Here is a 24,695-nt window from a genome sequence, read left to right as displayed (position 1 = left end):
TAAACCAAATAATGATTGAACTACTCTTGATTCAAATTCAAGATCCCATTTCATTGTACATGTACACTGTAGTTTATTGCTTCATTGGATGTTTTGCTTGTAAAGCCCAGTAACATGCTTTTGAGTTAGTGACTTAAGTATACTGTATAAATACGGTAGCATATAATTTGAATTACAATCCAATGTGAAAAGTAGGGTGTATTAATCTTTTCCATCTCTAAAAGTGTTAAATTGTTAGCTTTACTTATGTAGGTTCTGAATGACTTGTGCATATACATGTACATTGTATCCTCAAAAAAGAAGTGTGCACAAATTAATAACACCCTTTACTTGATGCTACACACAAATGTATAATTACCAATAATCACCAAAAAAACCCTCAGTCTGTCTCAATAAAATCATTTTAATAGTCAAAAATAAAATGTATACATGATTGCTATTTGCATAATTCTAGTGTCAATTTGACATATATGATTCCAGTTACTGATAATGATCCTTTTGCAAAGCTTGTATGCAAATAATGAATGCCTGTCACTTTTTATCAGATGATGATTCATAATTAATAACAAAATAAAAAGCACGTAATTTATAAAAGAACTAAAATAAAGATGAATAAGTTTTTTTTTTAATTAGAAGTTAAATTCATTATATTGCATTCAACTTATTCAAGACATAAAGGGATATGCAAAGGACTTCTATTCATTAACAAACATATATGGCAGGAAAAATATTAAATCTTTTACAAATGTAAAGGACTATCACAGATCTAGTACATATAAAATGCAAATCAAATGAAAGGTCAACTAAATCTCCTAATGTACACAAATAAATATGTGTCATGTATGTGTACATGCATGTAAATTCATTTTATACAGCACACTCACAAAAATACCATTATGATTTAACAGAGATCAAATTTTTTCCATCCACCATATTAAATTGGTGATTATGCAAGATATGCAAAATATCTGTGAGCCAAGGCTCACTAGTAATACCCCCGCTCTGATGTGGATAAACAAAATAAGGAAAGTCAATATTTAACAGGATTTAAAATTTCAAGCATCTGTGATGAATTAAATTGCTGAGAAATCTTTACAAAAAATTTTCTTGAAAATTTAGGCTAAAAATAAATACAGTCTTAATTTAATAGAAAGTTGACATCTAATTGGTACAAAAATAATTCTCAATGTATGGCATGCCATAGCAGATAGTGTGTTAAAATTTCAAGCATCTATGATGAATAGTTGCAGAGAAATCTTAATGAAAAATTTGCTTGAAAATAAAGGCAAAAAATAAACAAAGTCGACAGCTGATTGGTACAAAAATTACCGGTAATCCTAACGTGTATTATAATTTCAAGCATCTGCAATAAATACTTGCTGAGGAATAATTGATGAAAATTGGTTTGAAAATTAAGGCAAAAAACAAAGCTATCATTTAACAGGAAGTTGACGTTCGATAGATACGAAAATATACCCCAACGTATGGCATGCCTAAAAAAAGAGTATGTTAAATTTTAAAGCATCAGTGATGAATAGTTGCTAAGAAAAATGTGACAGAAATTTTTTTTACAGACAGACATGCAAGAGTAAAACTGTATACCCCTTTCTCCTTTGAAGCGGGGGTATAATAACCAGGGTAAATATTAGCACAATATTATGAGAAATAAACAAAATATTTTATGATATTCCATAATTCATGATGGAGTTCTTACAGTCAAACATTATTAAAATTGATGACCTGACGGACCATAATAATTGAATGGCTGGTATGAAGAGATTTTTGGTTTACAAAGATTTCTTGAGAATTCTTAAAGAAGAATTATTTCTCTTTATTAAACTTTCAACAAAATTGGGAAAAAAACCAAACAAACATCTGGTTGTTGGGAGTCAGAACTTAAAAATTGTCTGAATGTGAGGGGATTCTGATTTTCATTTGGTGAAAAGAATTTGTATTTTATTGAAACTTTGGGTTGAATGTTTGCTGTGCAAGATCATGAGATATCTACATCTAGTAGATGAAAAAGTGGTTGTCATGAGGCCTGCATAGCAAGTACATCAAATCTATTGTAAATTCCTTATTTTATGCGAGATTTTTCTCTGTCGAATTTATACAAACATAAATTCCTTGCGTTAAATAAGGAATCTACAGTAATTGACCAATAAACAAAGATTAGACTATACATTGGAATGTTGCATTTCATTGTAATTCTTTATACCATGTATTCCCATTTCAAATTAAAAGCAGAGAGTAAAGAAATGTCAAAGCAATGTATAGTCTGGTAATAATGAATTAAATATATCCCTTAAAAAATTCTACACCCCAAAACAGACTTTTCAGAATGCCAATAGATGCATAATTAGAGAGGTATTCCTGATAATAATGCTTAACTCATTCTTTTAACAAAACACCCAACAACTTTGTACAATCAACAAATCACTAAAGGGCAGCAAGACCTTAGAAATTTGCTGCTTTGAATTCCACTTGTCTATTTCTAACCGTCTCCGCCTTAATCCACACTAAGCTTTCTATAACTCCCCATCACACACTCCATGGCATCCTGACCAGGCTTCTGATCCACAGAGGACCCAGACACTAATCCATATTTGGCCTCATCATCGAATTCAGCATCACATTTTAGAAGCTCCTCCATCCAATCCTGGTGAAAGAATAAAACCGACCAAAGATTTAATCATTCTGATGGTTAAGTGTCACAGGTTGTTGGCTGTGAACTACCAGTTACCGGAATTACATGTGTTTTCCAATTGCAATGATAACTGACAACAAGGGTACTTTTTAAACAATTTTGATTCGAACAAAACAAATTTTCTAGTATCCTTAAAGAAAGTTAAGAACTTACTTTATTTGAAAATGGAGGTGCTTTTCCTCCATACTCCTCCGGAAGATATTCTGGGTCAATAAACTCGGTCAATTCTTGTACATTTTTCCCATGAAAATGCAGCTAAAAAGAAAAGCTTTTGATAATTCACACAAGCTTATACATGTACCTGACAGTTAAATATGTACATCCTCAGAATGTTGTGCTCTTGCACAAAGGAAAATTAGTTTGGATCTGTACAGATTTGTAGTCGATCGAGTCAAAATGTTAATTAAGTAATATCTTAATTCATACATACTCGACTAACAGTCTTTTCTTTCATGAACTGCTTCACAATGGCAAAAATGTAATCAAACACTGCAGGTTCATTCAGATAATGAAGGCCTTTGAATCTTGCAGGGAAGGCATCCTACAGGGGAAAAAAATATTCATATTATTTTATCAACATTTAATGCAAACAACATCAAAATCCATACATTTGTACCATTAATTTAGCTTTCTTCAAAACACAGTAAAGTAAATAATTGTAAAGGTTATGACATAACATCATTTTTCACAATTTGTTGAGAAAGATAATTATTGCATAACTTATGGCTTCCAAAATGGCTATCAAAACAACAAAACAGATTTTGATTATAAAACAGTAGATTGTCAAATAAAAGCCGCGGTAGGTGGGAGACAGAGTTTAAAAAAAACGGTAGACTTCCAAATCATAAGGCAGTAGAGTAATTACTCATGTGCATAAATCATCACAAATTCCATTGATTCCAGTTATTATATAATATCCAAAAGTGAAAAGTGCAGAGATTGGTTATATGATACACATGTAAACACTGGCAGCACAGGAAGCAAAGTAGACAGGTGTTAACATTTATTATGCGGTAAGAAAATACTACTGAGCATCAGTTACAAGCCGTTTCCTTAAACTGTTCAAATTCAGATTTCGTAGATTCCTAATTAAACATAAAGAATTAATATTTGCATAAAATACCGAGATGCACATCTTATGGATTTTAAAATCTTGCTTTAATTTTTTGGACAGATGTAAACTTAATGAAACTGTTATAAAATTCTGGGAGGGCGATATTTAAATTCTCGTGTTTTGATGCAAAACGGTTGAATTGCGGAATCATGTAGTCATGTCAAATAAGGAATCTACAATACTGTGGTTTCATCAATATTCGTTGAATACTAATTTTCCTGGATTTCGTTGTTTAGTTGATCCACGAAATTAAATGTTCATCGAAGTGCAATTTCTAATAACATTTTGTATTGATAGGGTCATTGGCCACGAATTTACCTATACCTGAAAATGTGATTTTCACTTCATCCACGAAAATTGATACCCTTGAATATTAATGAAACCACAGTTTTATAAAACTTCTAATGCACTTTTTTATTCAAAATACTGTCTATTGGTTACAAATTTGACAGTTTACATTTATGTGCATGGTGGCACTTCATTTACAAAGTGTATTTTTGCACCCTACAAATGGTACCATTTATAGTTCCACAATAAAAACCATTGCAAAAAGAATCCCCCTGAAACACCCCCAATATATTTTCATTTCCTAATTATCTGGCACATCGGCCTTCACTGACCAGACTTGAAAGACATTTATCCAAGAATGTCAAGTTTGACTAAAATTGGCTGAGTGCATGATACTGAATAAGTGGAAAATGTCAAGCTCAATTATGGTTCAGCTGAACTATCAACAAAGAGAGGAAATAAATGATACAGCTATGTCTATATTTAGGAGAATTACATATCGGTACATGCTAATTCAAAAGATTGCATGATTCAGTGTCAATCACAAACTTCACTAGACGCCGAGACTACCTCTTACTTGTAACAGGCTCATCATTCTTTTACTGTACAAAGGGGAAATATTCTTCACATGTTTCCAACCCACACGCTTTAAGTCCATTATCATCAGTATTCCATTTATCTGACTTTCCTCATCCTTTTTATTCCATATAATATATAAAAGCACTAGGTCAAAGATTAATATTGTTAGCTGTCATACATGCAGATACCCTTGTAAAAGAAGCTTCTGTATGGATGGGTGCAGGGTCATCTGCCAATCTGATTAAAATACAGAAGTCTACAATGGTGCAAATTGTAGAGAGATCTAACTGATGGCAAGTTATGCTTTTCTGTAAGTGATCTTTTCATACAATTAAGATTGGTTGATAAATTTATATTTCATGCAAATGATAATTACCGGTAAAGTTCATTCTGATGTCACTGAACATAACCCTAAATGGGTCACTGTCAGATCTTTGTGCCTTTTGTGTTATTTTAGAGAGGTATATTTTAATCAGATTGACTTGATCCTCTTCATAAGCTGCTGCACAACAAAAGCTGGTTACTTGGGAAATGAAAAGCTCATGATAGCTATTGTGGTTTAATCAATATTTGTTGGATGCAAATTTTTGTGGCTTTCGTACAGTTGATCCACAAAATCAACATTCATTAATATAACTGTTCGTTGAAGTGCAATATCCAATAAGAAAAGTCAGTTTATTGATAGTGATCATGAATTTACGTATCTTTGAAGCTGAGATTTTCACTAAATCCACAAAAATTTAATAAGTCCAAGAATATATAAATGAATTAAACCACATTGGTCAGCTAACATGGTTAGTATGATCGAGCACTAACACCCCACGGTAATGGCACTACTAGCATAAATTGTACTTTACAAAGATCTATTCTAAATTTTTTTTCAATTTTATCTATTGCTTTACTTCATTTTTAGTTGTTGAAATTTCAAAAAGGAAAAATCAAGTTGTACAAAGTATTAGTAAAAGATTTATGGGTATATATATCTCAATAATATGTCAAACTTTTTTAGACTGTTTAATACCGATTTAATACCGTATTTAATACCGTAAGGAAAAAAAAGACCAGGGATATTTACTGGTAAAACGAATTATCCACACTCCTCAATAAATTATCCACACTCCTCAATGAACTATCCACTCCCCCACCCTCACTGGGGTTTATTCTAGAAGCAATGGTTTCTGATAAACTGTGTAATAAACATGATCGATAAATAAGAATCTGCAATATCGTTGTCTCACTCAATTTCAGATGTACTTTAGAGAGCCACAGTGATTTCCCCTTTGATGAGACTAAAAAAAAATTAGAAGTGATCTTTGAATGTACCTGGCTGTAATGGCATACTAGTAGAGAAAAATGTGAACAATGTACCTGCAACAAAGATGTGACACGTTTTGCATACAAAGGAGACATGTTCTTGGCATGAGCCCATCCTATGCCATTTAAATCTGTGACCATAATTAGTCCATTGACTTGAGTAACTTCATCCTGTGAAACATGATATATATACTGGTACATAAAACTCAAAACTTGGATTATCTAAATAAAAAAATTAACATTAATTGAAACTCATAATAACTCATTAAGGTACCTCACTACACCAACAATTATACTTTTTAAGACTCTACGTCACAAGTTGGCGATTTAAATGTTTTGTTATAAACTGTTTATATTGTTCCTGTGGGTTGTATATTGTCGTAGCTCAGTGGTTAAAGTATTGGGCTTCAGAGCCGCAGATCATGAATTCGAATTCGGCTAGAGCTTTTGTTCATGTTAACTGATCGAATTAAATTTTTGAAAATGTAATTTTTTTTATCCAAAATTGCACATTTTTTGCCCATTGGACTTAAATACTTCTTATTTATTATGATATCTATCATAATCAAGTAATTTTCTGTTGATTTGAGAAAATATTTCACGGTGTAGTTAGCCACCAGGTGACCTTAAATATAAAATGGCACTCCAAGTAATGATATAATGATATACATGTATCAAAAATGTATAAGATTACTGGTAAATATTTACATTTGCAAATATGTTTCCTTATACATGTACATGTGTAGGAACCTATAGAATAGCAAAACATTCATTTCTGTGTGAACTTTTTCATGATGTCACAATGATGCGATTATCGCATGTGATTAGTTTGACTATTGCAAACATAAAAACATGATAATGTTCATTATTCTGAACGATTCGGCTTTCTCAAACATAAATACAAGTATTAAACAGCTGTTGAAAAGTTCAACGGGATGTGAACTAGGTTGGTACATGATAAAATCTGATGAGAAGCCCTTTGGGCTTCATGGGATTTGATTAAGTGACCAACCATGTGCATATCCTGCTGAACGATTTAACTTCCTGTTTATTTCTTAACTAAAGGTAAAATAACACATCTTTACAAAATGGCTGACCGCTGATTGAAATGACATTTTGTTTTATTAAAACGATTTTATGGAATGAAACATGTACCTTACTCCACAGCCGAGTGGATAAAGTGTCGGACTTGTGAACCGTACATCCCGAGTTCGAATCCCGCAGGGGCTTTTGTTGTTACTTACTGGATTAATTATTTTTGATATTAATTTTTTATCACAAAACTGCAAATTTTTCGCTTATTTGACATTTGAACGGTTTATTTATCCTTATATCTTTCAGTTTTAAAAAATGTTCTGTTAATTTGAGTGACTTTTTCCAGGTGTTTTATTCCATCTTAATTGATTCCTCTAATCATAATTGTATATAATCAATACACAGCAGACCATCTTGTATATGCACACAAACATGAATTTTTGAAAAATCTATATGTATTTTTTTTTTAAATTTATCTATGCTACAGTTAAAGGCTGGCAACTGGTACATATACGTGTACACAAAGTCAAATTGTACACATGGCATTTAAATATCTCTTGTGTACATACAAGTAAAAAACTGTCGTAACCACAATTTATTTTAGTATTCATTTCATTAGAAAAATTAAAATCTTCATCTGATTGGTCTTAAGATGTTTTAAAAGATACAGTAAATCTTATCATATGTTTTAAACAATTATTCTGACTTAGGCCTACCTGAAAAATATCAATCAACATAAAGTTATGCATTAGTTTTGTTCAATTTCTTAAATTCAGAGGCAAAATTCATTTTTATTTCTGAACTTGTTTTAAAATTCATGCTTTATGAAAAAAACAAAAATCATTTATTCCAGTTATTTCTTTGATGAAAGTTTATATGATATGGTTGTTCATAATATGTACACAATCTACTGTAAACCAACTTTTATTTGCTCGTGAACCAGTCCTTAATTGACATATGATTGTTACAACAAAACGAGTCTGGATATAAGGCTTGGTCTTAAAAATCAGTTGTCGCAAACCAGTTAATCGGAAGTTAATCGCGAAATAATGTCGTCACGAATTGAAATTGGTTTACAGTATTTGTTCACAGTTTTTAACAAAAGAGCTGCATAACTGATAACATTATATTATCAAAGAAACATGAAATCAACTTCTGTTTACATCTTTTTGGAGTCCTCTCAGACTGATTATGGTACACATGCTTATGATTTGAGAAATTACCTGTATAATCTTGGACAGAGTTAGTAAGTTTGTTCTGAATACATCATCAATAGGAAATCGACTTGGGTCCCAAAGCCCTGTAAAGAATGAAAACTATGCATACAAAGGTTTTCTAAACATTTTGTTACAATATGTTTATACCCGGTAATCATTAACTGATGAACACTGGTTACTTACTTGACTTAATCAAATGTACATGTCATGTTTAATCAATCTAATAATCTGATTTCATGACTTTTGTTTGAGGTTACTTTCAATTGGGAATGTTTTTTTACTCTTTTACATCTTTAAGCCTTAATGAACGAAACCAATTAGAGGCCTAAATTTGTGAAAACACCAGACTATCTAAGCTTTTATGAGCAAAACCAACTGACTTTGTGAGTATTTTGTATTTTTTACACCTCTTCACTGCACTCATTAATTCTACATATAGGTCTTAATTAGCAAAATCAATTGACTACTGCAGATTCATTTTCATACATGGGGGTCAATGTTCGTGGGTAGCCAAAATTTTCCAGGTTCATAATTTCCTTGCTTGCAAGTTTGGGATAACTTTAATAAATATCAAATAAATGCTTGTATATATATGTTCATGGGGATGTAAATTCATATGGGGAAGGGTTACCCATGAAAGCTTGGTCACCCACAAACAATAATGATTCCACAGTATGAGTACGATATATATATATATATATATATATATATATATATATATATATATATATATATATATATATATATATATATATATATATATATATATATATATATTTTTTTTTTTTAATGAAAATTAAGCTGAGTACCTGGCCTGAAAATGATCACTCTCCGCCCCTCCTTGTCTCTATGAGGCAGCACTCCAGTAACTCCAGCTTCCAGGACGTGTTTCACTGCCGAGGGTCGAAGATTTTCGAACAACTTTGGGTTTTCCTTTTTCATTTGGAAATGGGACACAAGAAGATTGTATGCTCTGTCATATTCAAACTTTTTGGCTCTCAGAAAGCGCAACAGGAATGCATCATCTGTCCTAACGTGAAGATCTGCAAAAGAGAATACATACTGTTGAAATCCATTTAAGGGTCCTCCACAGACCTGGAAAAAGTTCTGCATACAAGCTCATTCTTCTAAATTACTTAAAGATATGGATTTCTAGCATGTGTTTGAATTGAAAATGACAGGAAAAAATTCAATTTTGGGGGGAAAAATCAACTTTTTAAAATTTTACCGCTATTCATGAAAATAAAAGTCCCTGCAGACCAGTATTCAAACTCAGGACCTGCGAGTCGGTAGGTCTAAGCTACACCCATTGTGTCACAGAGAAAGACATCAAAGATTGGTGATTTAAACTGTTTAACAATGCGTTAAAATCGCCATGTTGTGGCGTACTGTCATAAAAGTGGAAGTCACTGGGTGTCGAGGATCCTTAAGGAGCAAATATATTCTCTGTACACACCGTAAACAACCCCTAAGCGGGAGAGTCGACAAAAAGTAGGGGGGAGTCGATTCCATTGCATGGGGGAGTCGATTTTCTTCGCTTTGAAGACGGAAGGAATTTAGGTCACGCCTTTTGTAGGTATTTATAAGAAGTATTTCCAAAAAGTATATACCGCACGGAAGACAGCGATAGTCAAACTTTGTGTCAGTCATTAATCCGAGTGCTCTATGCATCTAGTAGTATCAAACACTTAGAAACTATTTGACAGATTTCAAATTCACGGTGATCGGTTGGTCAAAATATGCATGACTTGTAAAATATGTGACTTACTTTGGGATACAGACAGTTGAAACAGTCGAACAAATGATCAACCTTGTAAGTGCAATAATCAAATCTTAACAAACCTTAGGGAAAAATGAGTAATCAAGACATTTTCTGTTCAGATGTAACGGTAACGTAGGGGAGAGTCGATTTTCGAAAAACAGAACGCATGGGGGAGTAGAAAATATTGCTAAAAATGCAAAATATGCGTTAAAATAAAACGATTTATCTTCATAACTTTACTTTTTCTCTTTTCTTATGATTTGTGTATCTCAAACCATATCAAAGACACATAAGGTACACAACAATATTCACAAAACTCCATTTATCTTTTGTTTTGTCATTATCCTGTGTGTGTGGTTGTTTGTTTGTTTTGTCTTTTGTTGCTTTTTTGTTGTGTTTTTAAAACTCGTTGTTTTCATTCATATAAGCACACTAGTAATACAGAGGATATAATTTAACATGCCATATTTTTTTGGTCATCTGTATATCACGTGTGTATTTGCTATTGAAGGGTGGTTGGTGGGTGCTCTTGTCAATATGATTATCTAGTAAGGTTGCGGCGTCGTTGAGTTGTTAAATTGGGGGGGGGTCTGCAAAATAGTTGTCTTTGGACTGTATGTGAACAGAATGCCTGCTTTTCTTTTTGTGCTGATTGAAGCATCTGAAGTTAAATCATAAATTTTATATTTGACTGTTGAATTATATAATTATCCATATTTGTACTCCTATTGTACGCAAAATAATACAGTCATCAACTGTGCTTATCTGAACAATAAAATGCTTTTTTGGTTATGTATACGGGTATGATGGTGATTAACATACAAGAAAAGAAACATAAACCGAGTTATCAATTTACGTATGTATATATCATGATATGCTTGCTACTATCATAGCCCTATGAATCACTGAAGAAAGCGTTTTTACCGTTTATTTTGTGATAGTGTATATATAATAAGCTCAGTACTGCTACGCACTGAAGGGTCACGGGTTCGAGACTAGATTTGTCATTCCTCCTTTTCTATAACTATATATTTACATACACCAAGTATACCTTCCTCTATTTCTTACGGGCATTGATTGTGTAATTCATAGATCTGTAGAAACTGACAGGACTGAAGTCTATCCGCATCGTTTATCAACAGCTCGAAATCTTCATCAAGCTATGAAAAATCACAGACTGCACGAAATGATCATGATGATGTCAGACTCAATTTCTAATTAAATACCATTTGGCTGCTGCTTTTATATAGCGTATAGATGTACATCGACCATAATTTAGCTAGTTTTACTTTTTACGATCAATTTAGTTATCTGTTAAAAGAAAGATGTAATTTATATAAACAATGAAATGATTTATTTAAGGATTCATGCAGTTAACGAAGGTAGCAATCATTGCAGAAAAAAATACGTATGACTGTATTTCTTTTCTGCAATGTCGCCATCTTCATATCCCACATGAATCACTAAAGAAAGCATTTTATTTTTTATTTACTAGCTGTCAAAACGTTACACATAAGTAACAGCCATATAATGTATATGAAGATGATTACCATAGTAATGAGAACTATAGCTACTTGGAAGTTTGAACTTAGCCATTGTAAGTACTTATAGTCAGTGCTTTCCATGTAGCTTTACTAAAATGTAAAATCGCTCAATCAAGAAAGAAAAAAAGCCACGCAATTTCAACATTAAAAGTACAAAAAGACATCAATGACCGATGTAAAAAAAAATCAATATAGATCTTCAAATAATGTTATTTAAATTTGATCAGCTAAACAATGGATTAAAAAGTAGTTCTTGAAAGTCAATTAAAAGTTTACGAATACGTTCAAACACATGTGGTTCGTTTCAATGGGTAGCGTAACTGTAAGAAATTGAAAGAAAATACCTTTTAATAAATGTTTTCTCTTTTAATTCATTCAAATAAAAATGAAAACAAAAAAAACGAAATTGAATGGAAACAAGAGGCCCAATGGGCCACATCGCTCACCTGAGCAACACCGGCTTTAAATGAGCGTTCAAAGGATATTGTTCCATGTGGCCCCTCGGTAAATTAACCAAAAATGAATATCCGAATTTTCACTTATTTTTGCATATACTTAATCTTTGCCATATTTACCTTCATGGAATACCATTTTTACCGAAAATAAGATCATATGCAATATAAATAACTAAATTTTCAGTTGGTGTTAACGGTTAACTTCCAGTTCCCTTTATTTTTGCCCCCCCCCCCCCCCCCAAAAATCACTATAAAAAACGATTAAAATACATGAGAGCATAAAGGTACATTTTCTCCCTCCACTACTTGCTAGTTATTGTATTTTAAAAAATTCTATATGTGAAAGAATAAAAGTGTACCTCGATGCACAAGAATGAATGCACTCAATTCCTCAAATTAAAAACATTGAAAAATTTAATTGGCTTTCTCCATTATAGACAATTGTCATTTACCAGACATGAATTCATTTCGTATGACCTTTGAAATTCATATCCTTACTCACTTGATTGAAGAAAATACTGTAGACGTATTTTTTTCCACGGGGTCATAATTCCGCGGAATCACAATATCAATTTAATCCGCGGGTAAAAATTTACGCGGATTCTTTGAATGAAAAAAAATTATTTGAATAATAATTATTAAATTTAGTTCTGAGCGATTTTCATTACCTAGAATTTGTCCAAATTTGGACTTAAATTGTAAGAATTGTTCACAGTGAACAGTGATTATCAGATGTGCACTGATCGGTAGTCATTAGTTAGCCGTTAAAATGTTACGACGCTGGCTAAAATCGTCTTGTGAAACACTACATCTTTAATTAACTATCAATTTATGGGTTCACATGTCGTTTAAATTATGAGTTGATCAGTTTTATCAATTAAAAGTCAGAGCACAAAGGGATCTAAAAATTGCAGTAAAAACACGGGTCTTAGCGGGTAGTTAATTGGGTCATTGAAAGACAGACCCGCTTGGGGCTATTTGTCGTCTGACACGTGCCGTTATGTCAAGCTGGGAGAAGTTTAAATTTCATGCAAGTAAATTTACAGAAAATTCAAATCTTTAGGAGATTAAATTATTTATTATGTGAATTCTCAATACAAATTTGTTTAAAAACGATAAACATTGGGTACAAGTGTCAGTCCTATGGAAACTGTTTAAAAGGCATTGTTTTCATTTACTTGTGTTCGAAAAAATATCAAAAATTTGTGTAGATTTTATGCAATTCATCGTTGAAGAAGGGGCACTAGAAAGTAATTACAGCATATCATCCTTTTAGCAAGACATTTTTATTGATCAACCAAAATTTCAGTGCCAATCATAGAATCATAAGCAAGATTCATAGCTTGGTTTAAGTCATGTTTTTGTTCACATGAGTTTATTACATTCAACTCAAGAAATTTAAACTTGGTATTTCCTATTCAGCATAGCTGCATTTAAAATATAAACAAACTAGAGCATGACCTCAGCTTTGTGCACAAACATATAGTAGCATTGTGCACAAAGCTCTGTATCTTGCTTATAACTCGAAGCTTGACTCTCAGGTTACCGGTAGTAAAATTATAGGAATTTGTAAACAATTAAAACAAGAGAAAACTGCTCTAAAACAAAGAGAAAACTCAATTTATTTTTCATCATATATATACTTTAGTTATATATTTCTAGCAGCGAGAATAATCTCCGTTTAGATTGAAATTGCTGAACATCTTAATAGAACATGTTGCATTAATCAACTATTACGATGAAATCATGGTTTGAAAAAAGTAGAATGAATCAACACTACCTGAGGATGCTTCCACACAAGTAACAGCTTTTCTGGTCAATTGGTTTTTGAGATGAATTTTTTTTAAAGATTTTTCGCTATGTATGCCTATGTAAAATTCGACCAACCCACTTTGGCCGCACCCTACCCCGGGGATCATGGTTTGAACAAATTTGAATCTACACTACCTGAGGATGCTTCCAAACAAGTTACAGCTTTTCTGGCCTACTGGTTTTTGAGAAGAATATTTTTAAAGATGTTTCTCTGTATATTTCACCTCAGGTGAGCTAACAATTATTTCCATCAGCAATATTAATCTCCATTTTTTTCTCTATGTATTCCTATGTAAAATTTCGACCCCCCCCCCCCCCCATTGTGGCCCCACCTTACCCCCGGGGATCATGATTTGAAAAATGTTAATCTACACTACCTGAAGATGCTTTCACAGTTCCAGCTTTTCTGACTAACTGGTTTTTGAAAAGAAGATTTTAATGATTTTTCTCTATACATTTGTATCTAAAAATTTGATCCCCCATTGGAGCCCCACTGTACCCCAGGGGATCATGGTTTGGACAAGCTTGAATCTACACTACTTGAGAATGCTTCCACACAAGTTACAGCTTTTCTGGCCGATTGATTTTTGAGAAGAATATTTTTAAAGATGATTCTCTGTATATTTCACCTCAGGTGAGCTAACAATTATTTCCATCAGCAATATTAATCTCTGTTTAGACTGAATAGACGAGAAAATACTTACAACTAGCCTAAAACACATTGCAGTAATCAACTATTGCGCAAAAACTATATCGTATTACCATTAGAATTTGCATTTTAGTTGTTAAAGTACCGTACCCGTTAATGTATCTTATTTTCCGCAGGTAACAGTCAGCTGTCTTACTTTCCGATGTCTATATTTGATTGATACATAAAAATTACAAAATACAGGCGATAGTTCCCCTAAGTTATAAACCGTAATTCATGAAAACGAAAATCAAAACAAGCTAAAACCACCGTCAAAGGTGAAAATGTCAACGCATTGGAATATTTAAACTCAATTTACTTCACAAAATCGGCATTAATGTATCTTGCACGTTTCAAATATTCCTTTCGCACGCAAACTGTTCCACAACAACCAAATTCATCTTTGTCAGATTGACCCATTTCTTATATGTTCAAAATGGCCGCTTCTTTGTTTCAAAGAGGGTTTTGAGATATGGAATACCGAACCCGAAGTTAAACTGATTGACCCTCATTCTCTCTGTCTTATTACCATTTTCGTAAATAACTCAAATTTGAAACAGAATTAGCCCTTAATTTTTGCAATTTTATATTTTCCTTCCCATAAGGATAATTTATGCTAAACTACGTTGAATTTGACTAAGTAGTTCTTGAGAAGAAGATTTTTAAAAATTCACCCCACTTTTTCTACAGTTTCGAGGTTTTCTCAGCTTTGAATAAAGATAGGTCTTTCATTTCTGCAATTTATATTTGCCTTACCATAAGGATGCTTTGTGCCAAATTTGGTTGAAATTGGATAAGCAGTTTTAGAGAAGAAGTTCAAAATGTAAAAAAGTTTACAGACGGGCAGACAGACGTCTGGACGGACGGACGGACGACGGACAAAATGCGATCAGAATAGCTCACTTGAGCTAAAAATGAGTAGTACATGTACCTGTCTTTATTGCTTAAATATCTGTGAATAAGTAAAACCATTTTATTTATTAGATGAAGTCAACTTTTATAGACCTCGTCTGAATGCTATTCACTATGGAAAAATGAGTTGAACATTCCCGATAGAGTGAATTGGATTTCATTTTTCTTCTCCCCCGTGCGGTCTGTTTTCCGAAAATCGACTCTCCCCTACGTTACCATTACATCTGAACAGAAAATGTCTTGATTATTCATTTTTTCCTAAGATTTGTTAAGATTTGATTATTGCACTTACAAGGTTGATCATTTGTTCGACTGTTTCAACTGTCTGTAACCCAAAGCAAGTCACATATTTTACATATATATTTTGATCACCCGATCACTGTGAATTTGAAATCTGTCAAATAGTTTCGAAGTGTTTGAGACTACTAGACGCATAGAGCACTCGGACCAATGACCGACACAAAGTTTGATTATCGCTGTCTTCCGTGCGGTATATATTTTTTGGAAATACTTCTTATAAATACCTACAAAAGGCGTGACTTAAATTCCTTCCGTCTCCGAAGCGAAGAAAATCGACTCCCCCATGCGTTGGAATCGACTCCCCCCTACTTTTTGTCAACTCCCCCGCTTAGGGGTTGTTTACGGTGGTACAGGAAATTTGACTGTAAAGTTCAATATAGCTGAAAAATTCTAATCTAGTACTAGTTGAAATATACTTTTTATTTTTCATAATCTACCTTCCAAGTTTTGGTGGGAAAAGTGAACAAAATGAGATATACATGTATTAGTGCAAGAATATTTTGGAAAAATAGTAGTCTCTGCAGAAAATCAAATTTCTTCTTTCCCAATTTGTGCCTCTGTCTCAGAAAATCAAATTAAATGAAATAATCTAAATCAGTCATTACACTCAGTTTGTTTTCTTTTTAAAAGAAATCCATCTCTTCAAAAAGTTTTTTGGGATAATATATGTTAAATCTCTAATGATAAGATGGATATCTTTACCAAGCATGACAATATTTGTAGCTATTTCTTTAATTTGAAAAAACAAGAGGCCAATTGGCCTTAACGGTCACCTGAGTAGCATATATCCAATACACAAACTTGTCATGGAGTCTCATATATGCATCTAATTAATTAGGTTTCATACTGGAGTAGAAAAATTATAAATTTGTAATGACAACCACATTTAATTCAAAAAGAACTGTGAAACCTATAATGTTGGTGAAAAACTAAAAGATCTGGTCTACAAAATAATGAATTCAGTTTTCCTTTCAGGTGTGTGGGAGTAAAAAAGATAATTTTTTAACGTTATATGCATTAACATCTATACATCCATTTTGGCCCTGCCCTAGAGTCAAAACCCATACCCCAGGGGACATGAAAATTAAAATTTCAGTAGAGGACTTCCTGGTAAACATAATTATTAGTCGGGTTTTTTTTATACAGATGTGTGAGAATAGAGAAGAAGATTTTTAAACATTATATGCATTAACACTTTATTGCCATATTGCCCCCTCATGTCCTGAACCCCTGACCCTGGGGCCATGAATTTCACAATTTAGGTAAAGGAGATTGTGGATATCATAACCATGTATTCAGTTTTTTGCCCACATGTGTGGGAGTAGAGAAGAAGATTTTTTAAGATTTAAATCATTTTTACTACCGGTATATGGCCATATTGGCCCCACCCTAGAGCATGAACACCTAACAAAAGGGTCATGAATTTCACAATTTTAGTAGAGAGCCTCATGGACATCATAATCATGCATTTAGTTTTTAACAAATATATATGGGAGTAGAGAAGAAGATTTTCTAAGATTTAAATCATTTTTACTATTTGGCCATATCGGCCTCACCCTAGAGCCTGAACCCCTGACCAAGGGTTCATGAATTTCACAATTAAGGTAGAGGGCTTCATGGACATCATAACCATGCATTTAGTTTTTAACAAATATATATGGGAGTAGAGAAAAAGATTTTCTAAGATTTGAAACATTTTTACTATTTGGCCATATCGGCCCCACCCTAGAGCCTGAACCCCTGACCCAGGGGTCATGAATTTCACAATTTAGGTAGAGGGCTTCATGGACATCATAATCATGCATTTAGTATTTGACAAATATATATGATAGTAGAGAAGAAGATTTTCTAAGATTTAATACATTTTTACTATATGGCCATATTGGCCCCACCCTAGAGCCTGAACCCCTGACCCAAGGGTCATGAATTTCACAATTTAGGTTGAGGGCTTCATGGACATCATAATCATGCATTTAGTTTTTAACAAATATATATGATAGTAGAGAAGAAGATTTTCTAAGATTAAATACATTCTTACTATTTGGCCATATTGACCCCACCCTAGAGCCTGAACCCCTGACCCAGGGGTCATGAATTTCACAATTTAGGAAGAGGGCTTCATGGACATCATAATCATGCATTTAGTTTTTAACAAATATATATGGTAGTAGAAAAGAAGATTTTCTAAGATTTAATACATTTTTACTATATGGCCATATTGGCCCCACCCTAGAGCCAGAACCCCTGACCCAGGGGCCATAAATTTCACAATTTTGGTAGAGGGCCTCATGGACATCATAACCATGCATTCAGTTTTTTCCTCACATGTGTGAAATATTCCGATTTTGTGAAATATTCTGAATTTTTCCTGGTAAATCCTTTATTTGGATCTACAATGCTTTAGACATGTTGTACATGTTGTAAAACATTCTCACTAAAGTCACTTCTAGCTACACAATCAGATTAAGATACACAAATGTAAAATTGTGTCCCATTGAGAGTATTTTACCTTAACAAAGGTATTTTCTTTTAGGAAAAGCAATGTTATCCACATATGTCATGAAGAAGTCTATATTTACATTTATAGTTGAATTTAAGCATTTCAACTATTTAAGGTAGTCCTATACTCGGCACTAAATGGGCTCAATCATTAAAAGCTTAGCTTTAAATGATAAATATACATTCTAGCAATACATATACAAAAGAAAATATGTATGTTTACATGCTAGTTTGTTTGTTATCACCTCTCAGACGGGTGTACCCCCTTGCGAAAATTATTGACAATTATGAAATTTGCCAGACGTCCGTTTTTCCTAAAAATAATTACCAATTTTGGGAAAATTAGAACTGAAGATACAAAATAGAGTATAAATATTTATTTAAGCCATATCTCATCAATAATTTTGTGCAAATTTTTGTAAGTAAGTACGCTTTATGGACCTGATGTATCAAAATAGAATACAAAAAATGCAATTCTAGTATCGCGTTTGGTCATTTTTTACTATTTTATGGACTCAAACTTAAATTCATGGATTTTATTCTATAGATTGACATCTTAGAAAAAAGATTTGGTAAAATAAATTATATGTTGACGGATTACTTTTCACGCTATAAGCTCTAAACCAAGTAGACCCTGACGAAAAAATCCGTAAAAATCACATTTTGCTACAGTTTTCTGCCTAGATCTGTCAACAATGTTAGATATGATTTAAACATTAATTAATTGACGATTGATTAAATTCGAAATAGCTTCTGTCTCTAAATTTAAACCGGTTTTAGTAAAAGAAAAATTCGGGGGGGGGGGGGGGGGGGGGGGGGGGGGGGGGGGGGGGGGGGGGGGTCAAAACATAGAAGACATAAGCATACCTGAGATCCTGGTTAATCAGAAACTTCGTTTTTCATTTTACTTTAACAGAATCGAGTTTCTCAACATTAATTATTTCTATCTCTCATAGAATACATATATTACCATTCTAATTGCTTATTATTGCCATTGTTTACAACAGCGATGTAGAGCAACATCAATACCGGCTATCTAAAACGCTTTGTAAAAGTCGAACCAATATTGTAAAATCCGTATTATGACGTAGTGCGATACTCGGACTACTTTAAGGCTCTTTCTTTTGAAAAATCATCTTATTTATGCTAGATACAATTAAGACAGTTGATAAATTGCACAATGTGAAAGTCTAATTGGGTTTTCTAAAAGATACAACTTTTGAAATAGAGAGCACATATTAAATATAAAATTGGGACCCAACCACTTAAATCATACAGTTATTGCACTGGTTGTGTTAATAAGAATTTCAAAAATAAAATAATATAAATGGATATGATGGAGGATTTTTTGTGTGTGATTAAGTAAGAACTCTATAGCAATTGTATAACACTTTATCAGCTACTCTCACTGACTAATTAAGTTTTATAATAATGGTTTAAGATTCCTATAATGTCACTTTGTATCACCTTTATTTTTGTTCACCATATCTCTAAGTGCTTGAATATCACGGCTCCTCCATTCAGCTTTCTCGTTTAACTCTCTCTCTGCTTTCTGTATAAGATCTGGTGGTAGGGTACATTGATAATCAGATGAGTATTTTCCCTCTTCAGTCATGTTTTCTATAAGATGACAGAAAGTAATGTTAAATGCTTTGGTAGAATATAAATTCATAATGAAGAATATTCTTCATAAAAAATTATCTTGATCGAGATACCTGTCAAATTCACAATCACTGAATAGACTGCATTTTAATTAATTTTTTTTAAATAAGCAATTAAATAAAAAATTAGAATTTTAGCTCCTATCACAGTGAATGCTTCAAGTACATGGTTTTTATTCTTTCTGCTGTTTAAGCTGACTGGAAAATTTTTTAAAACTTTTTAAATTTTATTTCAAATTAGGAAGTAAGTTTATAATGCGTCATATCCGTTTTCTAAATTTTAATTGTTCTTTCAGGTTATGGTCCATACCCCACTAGATAAATAAAATGCGTACAGAATTTTTTCATATTTTTCAGACATGTATCTGAGGATATATTCTTAATATCAAATTTTACCCTGTTGGGTGGTCCATTGGTATTATAAAAGCTAGGGTCGTTGCTAAAAATAGAACCGATTGCGGAAAATGGCGCTTTTTCATACATAAAGAATATAAGCCTAAGCCTGAAATTTGAATTTGACAAAATCATTTTTTGACTTATATCCTATGTAAAATAACGGAATTATTATTTCAAAACAAAAAATTTTATGTTACACTTGCTTTTTTATCAAAAATAGATAAATCTGCATACAAATGAGATAAAATGAAATAAATTTTCAAAGAGAATTCAAGCTCTTATAATTTTAATTACGTACAGAATTCTCAAAAATTTTGATATTATTTAAACCTTAACGCCCTTAGTCAATTGGAAATAAAATTACCCAAGGGACCGGCCATTTCAGGATCACAATGGGCATATATTGGGTAAAAATCATTAAATTAAATATATAATTTGAAAAAAGAGCTGTAAAAATTAAATTGTGCATAGGTTCATTATTTCACCACTCTAAAAAATATGTTTAGATTATTGTTAAATAGAAAACATGATTTAAACAAACTGTTGATTAATCTGTATTATTTAAACCGCAAAAGATTGTATCTTTGGATATCGGTAAGTATTATGGATCAAGATCGGTATTTAGAAATTGCAGTCACACGCGTGGATAATGCTAACTACCTGATATGCCTTTAAGACAAAACCTCTATTCAACCTTTTTTTTACTGGTTTTAAAGACTGTTCTTAAAGTAAATCCACCCTCCTGTGATGTCATACATTTTACATAGGTAAACCATGAATTCATTAAAATTCTTGCAAGTAGATTTGTAATTTCTATGTTATCATAGGTGCACATCAAAAACTCAAATTATTGTTTACTTGGAGATATTTAATAAGCTTTTTTCATCCTTATATTCGACATAATTCAATAATGACAAAGGGAAATAACTCTTTTCTACTTTTCTCCAAGTGATATATCTAAATGCTATAATTTTTCTTATGTAAACAATTTTTATTTTTTATTTTTTTAAAATTAATTTTAGTTTTCTGGCAAACTAAGCAATAAAATTTAAATAGACAAACAAGTATCCATCCACTTATATTTAATTTTTAAACAAAAAAAAAGTGATTTTCAGATGATAATTTCAGCTTTTGGTTTTTAATACCTTTAATCTTAAATAGTATGGATACATATATATTTTATTCATTTTTTGATAAACTTCAAGTCAAATAAGTTAAAAAAAAGTTAAGTTTTTAACTGTGAACCCATGATTTTATAGGTACGGAGTTACCTTAAAATGAAATAACTTTTCCTCAGCGCATGATTTTAATTCTAAAAACATTTTATTCTGTGGAAAATATATCTATGCTAGTTGCTAAGCGAATATAGGATAAAGATGAAATATGTCAAATTATTTCCCCTTGTGTTTTTATCTCCCTTATGCATTATTGGAATAAAGAACTCGGTCAGGATTTCATTTTGGATGTTTATGGACTTTCAGGGATTAATGTTCAAAGAATTGGATTAATTTCAAGCTTGTAATGAATTGGTTTATGCAGGACAAAAGTAAGCGGTCTATATTTTCAAAACGAGTACTCAATTGACACAACCCAGTCAATTTTTCATTTCGCTGAGTAACAGGCTAATTGATTGCAGTTTTCAGGATTTTTAATAGATTTGTTTTGAATCAATTTCTAGGTCAGCTTGTTTTTTTTGTTATGAAACTCGTGTACACCTTTTAGCGTTAGGTCTCGATTAGATCAGGCACAGAAAAGACGTAATAACGCGTGAATTACGTCAGATGTTGTTTTGTGACGTATGGATAATTACCTTAACAGGTCATCTCAATATATTAATATAACTCTAATCACTGTCCCAAATAAGAATTTCAGAAAAAAGACTGTCATCCTCCCCTCCCCCACCAATTCCACTTCGAATCCCTGTTCTATATATACATACTTAATCTATTCATACCGACGTAGAGTTGTTAACACAATCTGTTCCTGATTCGCAAATTACCAGTAATGAATAAAGGGTTCACTACCAATATGTTGTGGTAAAAAATAGTTTATATGTATTTTGAAAATGCTAGTATATAGGCCAGTACATTATTTTTGCATATCTTAAACCAAACTTGTCAGATCCAAGGTATTAACTGCCTGGTGATTTACTCACCCTACACTTTCCGTTGTGATGTAAATTAGTCAACCCACGTTCTTTGTTACCTCGTTCTGGAAAGTTTTATCCAACAAAACTTATATTGTGCATTTAAGAAACGAATTGGCTCATTTTATTAATTCAACATTTGTCATATCTTAATTTCTATGTATACCCTAAACAAGGGCACCACAAAGCGGAGCATCCCCTTCACCAAATGCAAATATTGTGCAGGGAAATGCATTACTTAGTAATAAACATGTAATTGAAGAGACCAAATATTTAACTTGTTAAAAACCACTTTGAATTAAAATATTTTGTTTATTCCTATCCCCATGCACGCTCTGGGGTGTATCCATGGGGAATGGGTGTATTTACATGGTTGTACAATTCCTCCTATTACAAGCGAAAACACACCACAAAAGTGTTAAACTTTAGTAATATAGTTTTATGAATTATCTTTATCCAGGGAAATGCATTACGCATAGACAACTAGTGTAGGCAAATTTAAGTTTCATATTGAAAATGAAACGTAGCTAAGATCTGGCGATTTATAGCCTTCTCTATGAGAAACATCGTAATTTTAACCCCAATATTTCAAAAAGAGTAACGTATCTACAGCGATTTACATATGAAATGAATTACCGGTTCATCATGTTGACGATATTTGTCAAAGTCTCTTCTGAATTATGAACCTGTTCTTCTCTAAGTAATTCAATAAATATAGCCCTGAATTCGGCTCAGACGGCTGCTTGTTTTCATTAAATAAGAGTGAACTTAATCTCCTGCTTGCTTCAGTTTTTCACTATGGACATCCTCGTTACTACCCATTTCTTAAAAACGTTTGCTTCTTGCCTTTATAGGGCCTACATCCAGCAAAATATTAAGTTGTTGATTTGAAATGTTTACACTCACGAACCAGAAGTCATACATAAAATTTGTACAAGTGTTGTAATTTTAACGATATTTTGAAAAATATGTGACAGAAAATCCTTGAAAATATATAGGGTTTGTCCTTTATCAATGCTTATGAAGTGTACGAATTTGTTAACCATGCATGCGAGGTTTTTTTTTTTAATCTTGCTAAAAAGGCTGAAATGGACACACATACATACACACACAAGCACTGCAGCAATGCTATATCCCCTTCGCAACAAGTTGCGTGAGGGGATAATAAGTAAATTTAATATTCACTCTTTACGTAATCACTTCATTCCTACTGACTTTGATCCACTAAACCGTGTCCACTACCTTACTTTTATTTTTGCTATTTCGGGTTGGATTACAAAATGAAAGTAGGTTTTTAATTTATCTTTCAAAAATACTTATCAGGTAAAATTCAGTTAAAGCTTACAGACATCAACTCGCATGGGATGAAATACCAAAGTCGTAAGCTGTTACTTTGGTGCAGGCATTTTGTAGTTTATTTGCAAAAGGTAAAGATATAATGAATTTCTTATAAATGCAGAATTAAGAATGGCAGTGGTCTACCCATTTAACCAACACAGATGATATGATAGTGAAAAATTGTTCAAGTAATCCTAAGAATTTCCAAATGGACAGAAGATGTCAGATTTTCCATTATAAATCACCAAAAGAAATTTATGTTTACTCCTGTGAATATTCCCTCCTCGTAAACAGGGAACATGTGAAAGAAGATATCTTAGAATTTTTGCCATATATAGGCTAGATATGATTTCAATCGTTTTTTAATAACAGGTATGTGTTTTTATCAAGAAAATCAATATAAAAAAGACCGTAAAAAAGTAATGGAAACGGAAACCTGGGACAAACTTGCCCTATAAAGTATATTGTATTCTATTTTCGTATGATTGTCTGATCGTCACAATGAAATTCAATTCATTTAAAAAAATAAGATTCATCAATATTCACGCTGGGGTCCTTTTTCCCCCCGTATCATCCAACCATAAATTGACAGACGGCGACAGAGAAAAGATTACTGAGGAAATTCAAGTTAAGTCTAAATGGATTAAATGTCTTATTTTTGTTTAATTCAACAATTATAAATTTAAAAACACAATGGGCGGCGAATTTCCTCCGTTCCAAGGTTTAATTTACGACTGTCAGTAAAGTGTAAAGAAACTTACCAGTACCAGCATTACAACTCGACAGAGGAAAAGCGGATGTCTGTATGATTTTTAGTTGAAGGTCAAGGAGAAACATGATGAACTAGAAACCCAAAAAATGAAAGCTTATTTTTTACGGACCTTAAAAATATTAAAATATGAAATTATCTGAAAAACTGATGGACAGA

The 24,695-nt window shown here is 32.4% G+C and overlaps 1 protein-coding gene across 3 annotated transcripts; it reads right to left on the bottom strand.

The window, feature by feature from the left end:
- Positions 1-382: 382 nt before the first annotated feature.
- LOC128156663 (alpha-tocopherol transfer protein-like) lies at positions 383-24,619 on the bottom strand. Of its 3 annotated transcripts, XM_052818891.1 has the most exons (9): positions 24,529-24,619; positions 19,694-19,846; positions 9,064-9,297; positions 8,261-8,337; positions 6,057-6,173; positions 4,687-4,803; positions 3,138-3,248; positions 2,861-2,962; positions 383-2,659 (listed from the first exon to the last, which is right to left on the bottom strand). In XM_052818891.1, exons 1-9 carry the CDS (start codon positions 24,602-24,604, stop codon positions 2,510-2,512), a joined length of 1,137 nt encoding a protein of 378 aa, XP_052674851.1. In that variant the 5' UTR covers positions 24,605-24,619; the 3' UTR covers positions 383-2,509. The 3 variants fall into 3 exon arrangements, with proteins under 3 accessions (XP_052674851.1, XP_052674863.1, XP_052674858.1); XM_052818903.1 differs by lacking the exon at positions 4,687-4,803; XM_052818898.1 differs by lacking the exon at positions 6,057-6,173.
- Between the last annotated feature and the right edge of the window lie 76 nt (positions 24,620-24,695).

The sequence above is a fragment of the Crassostrea angulata genome, chromosome 1 (assembly GCF_025612915.1).
Source record: "Crassostrea angulata isolate pt1a10 chromosome 1, ASM2561291v2, whole genome shotgun sequence".
Lineage (NCBI taxonomy): Eukaryota > Metazoa > Mollusca > Bivalvia > Ostreida > Ostreidae > Magallana > Magallana angulata.
Note: the sequence above shows the minus strand (reverse complement) of the source record. Positions and strands in the feature narration are given on the sequence as shown.

Coding starts and splice junctions, on each gene's coding strand:
- LOC128156663 (XM_052818891.1), bottom strand. CDS start 24,604: ATGTTTCTCCTTGACCTTCAACTAAAAATCATACAGACATCCGCTTTT. Junction 19,847..24,528: donor GAGTTGTAATGCTGGTACTG/GTAAGTTTCTTT, acceptor GTCATCTTATAG/AAAACATGACTGAAGAGGGA. Junction 8,338..9,063: donor AGTGATCATTTTCAGGCCAG/GTACTCAGCTTA, acceptor CATTCTTTACAG/GGCTTTGGGACCCAAGTCGA.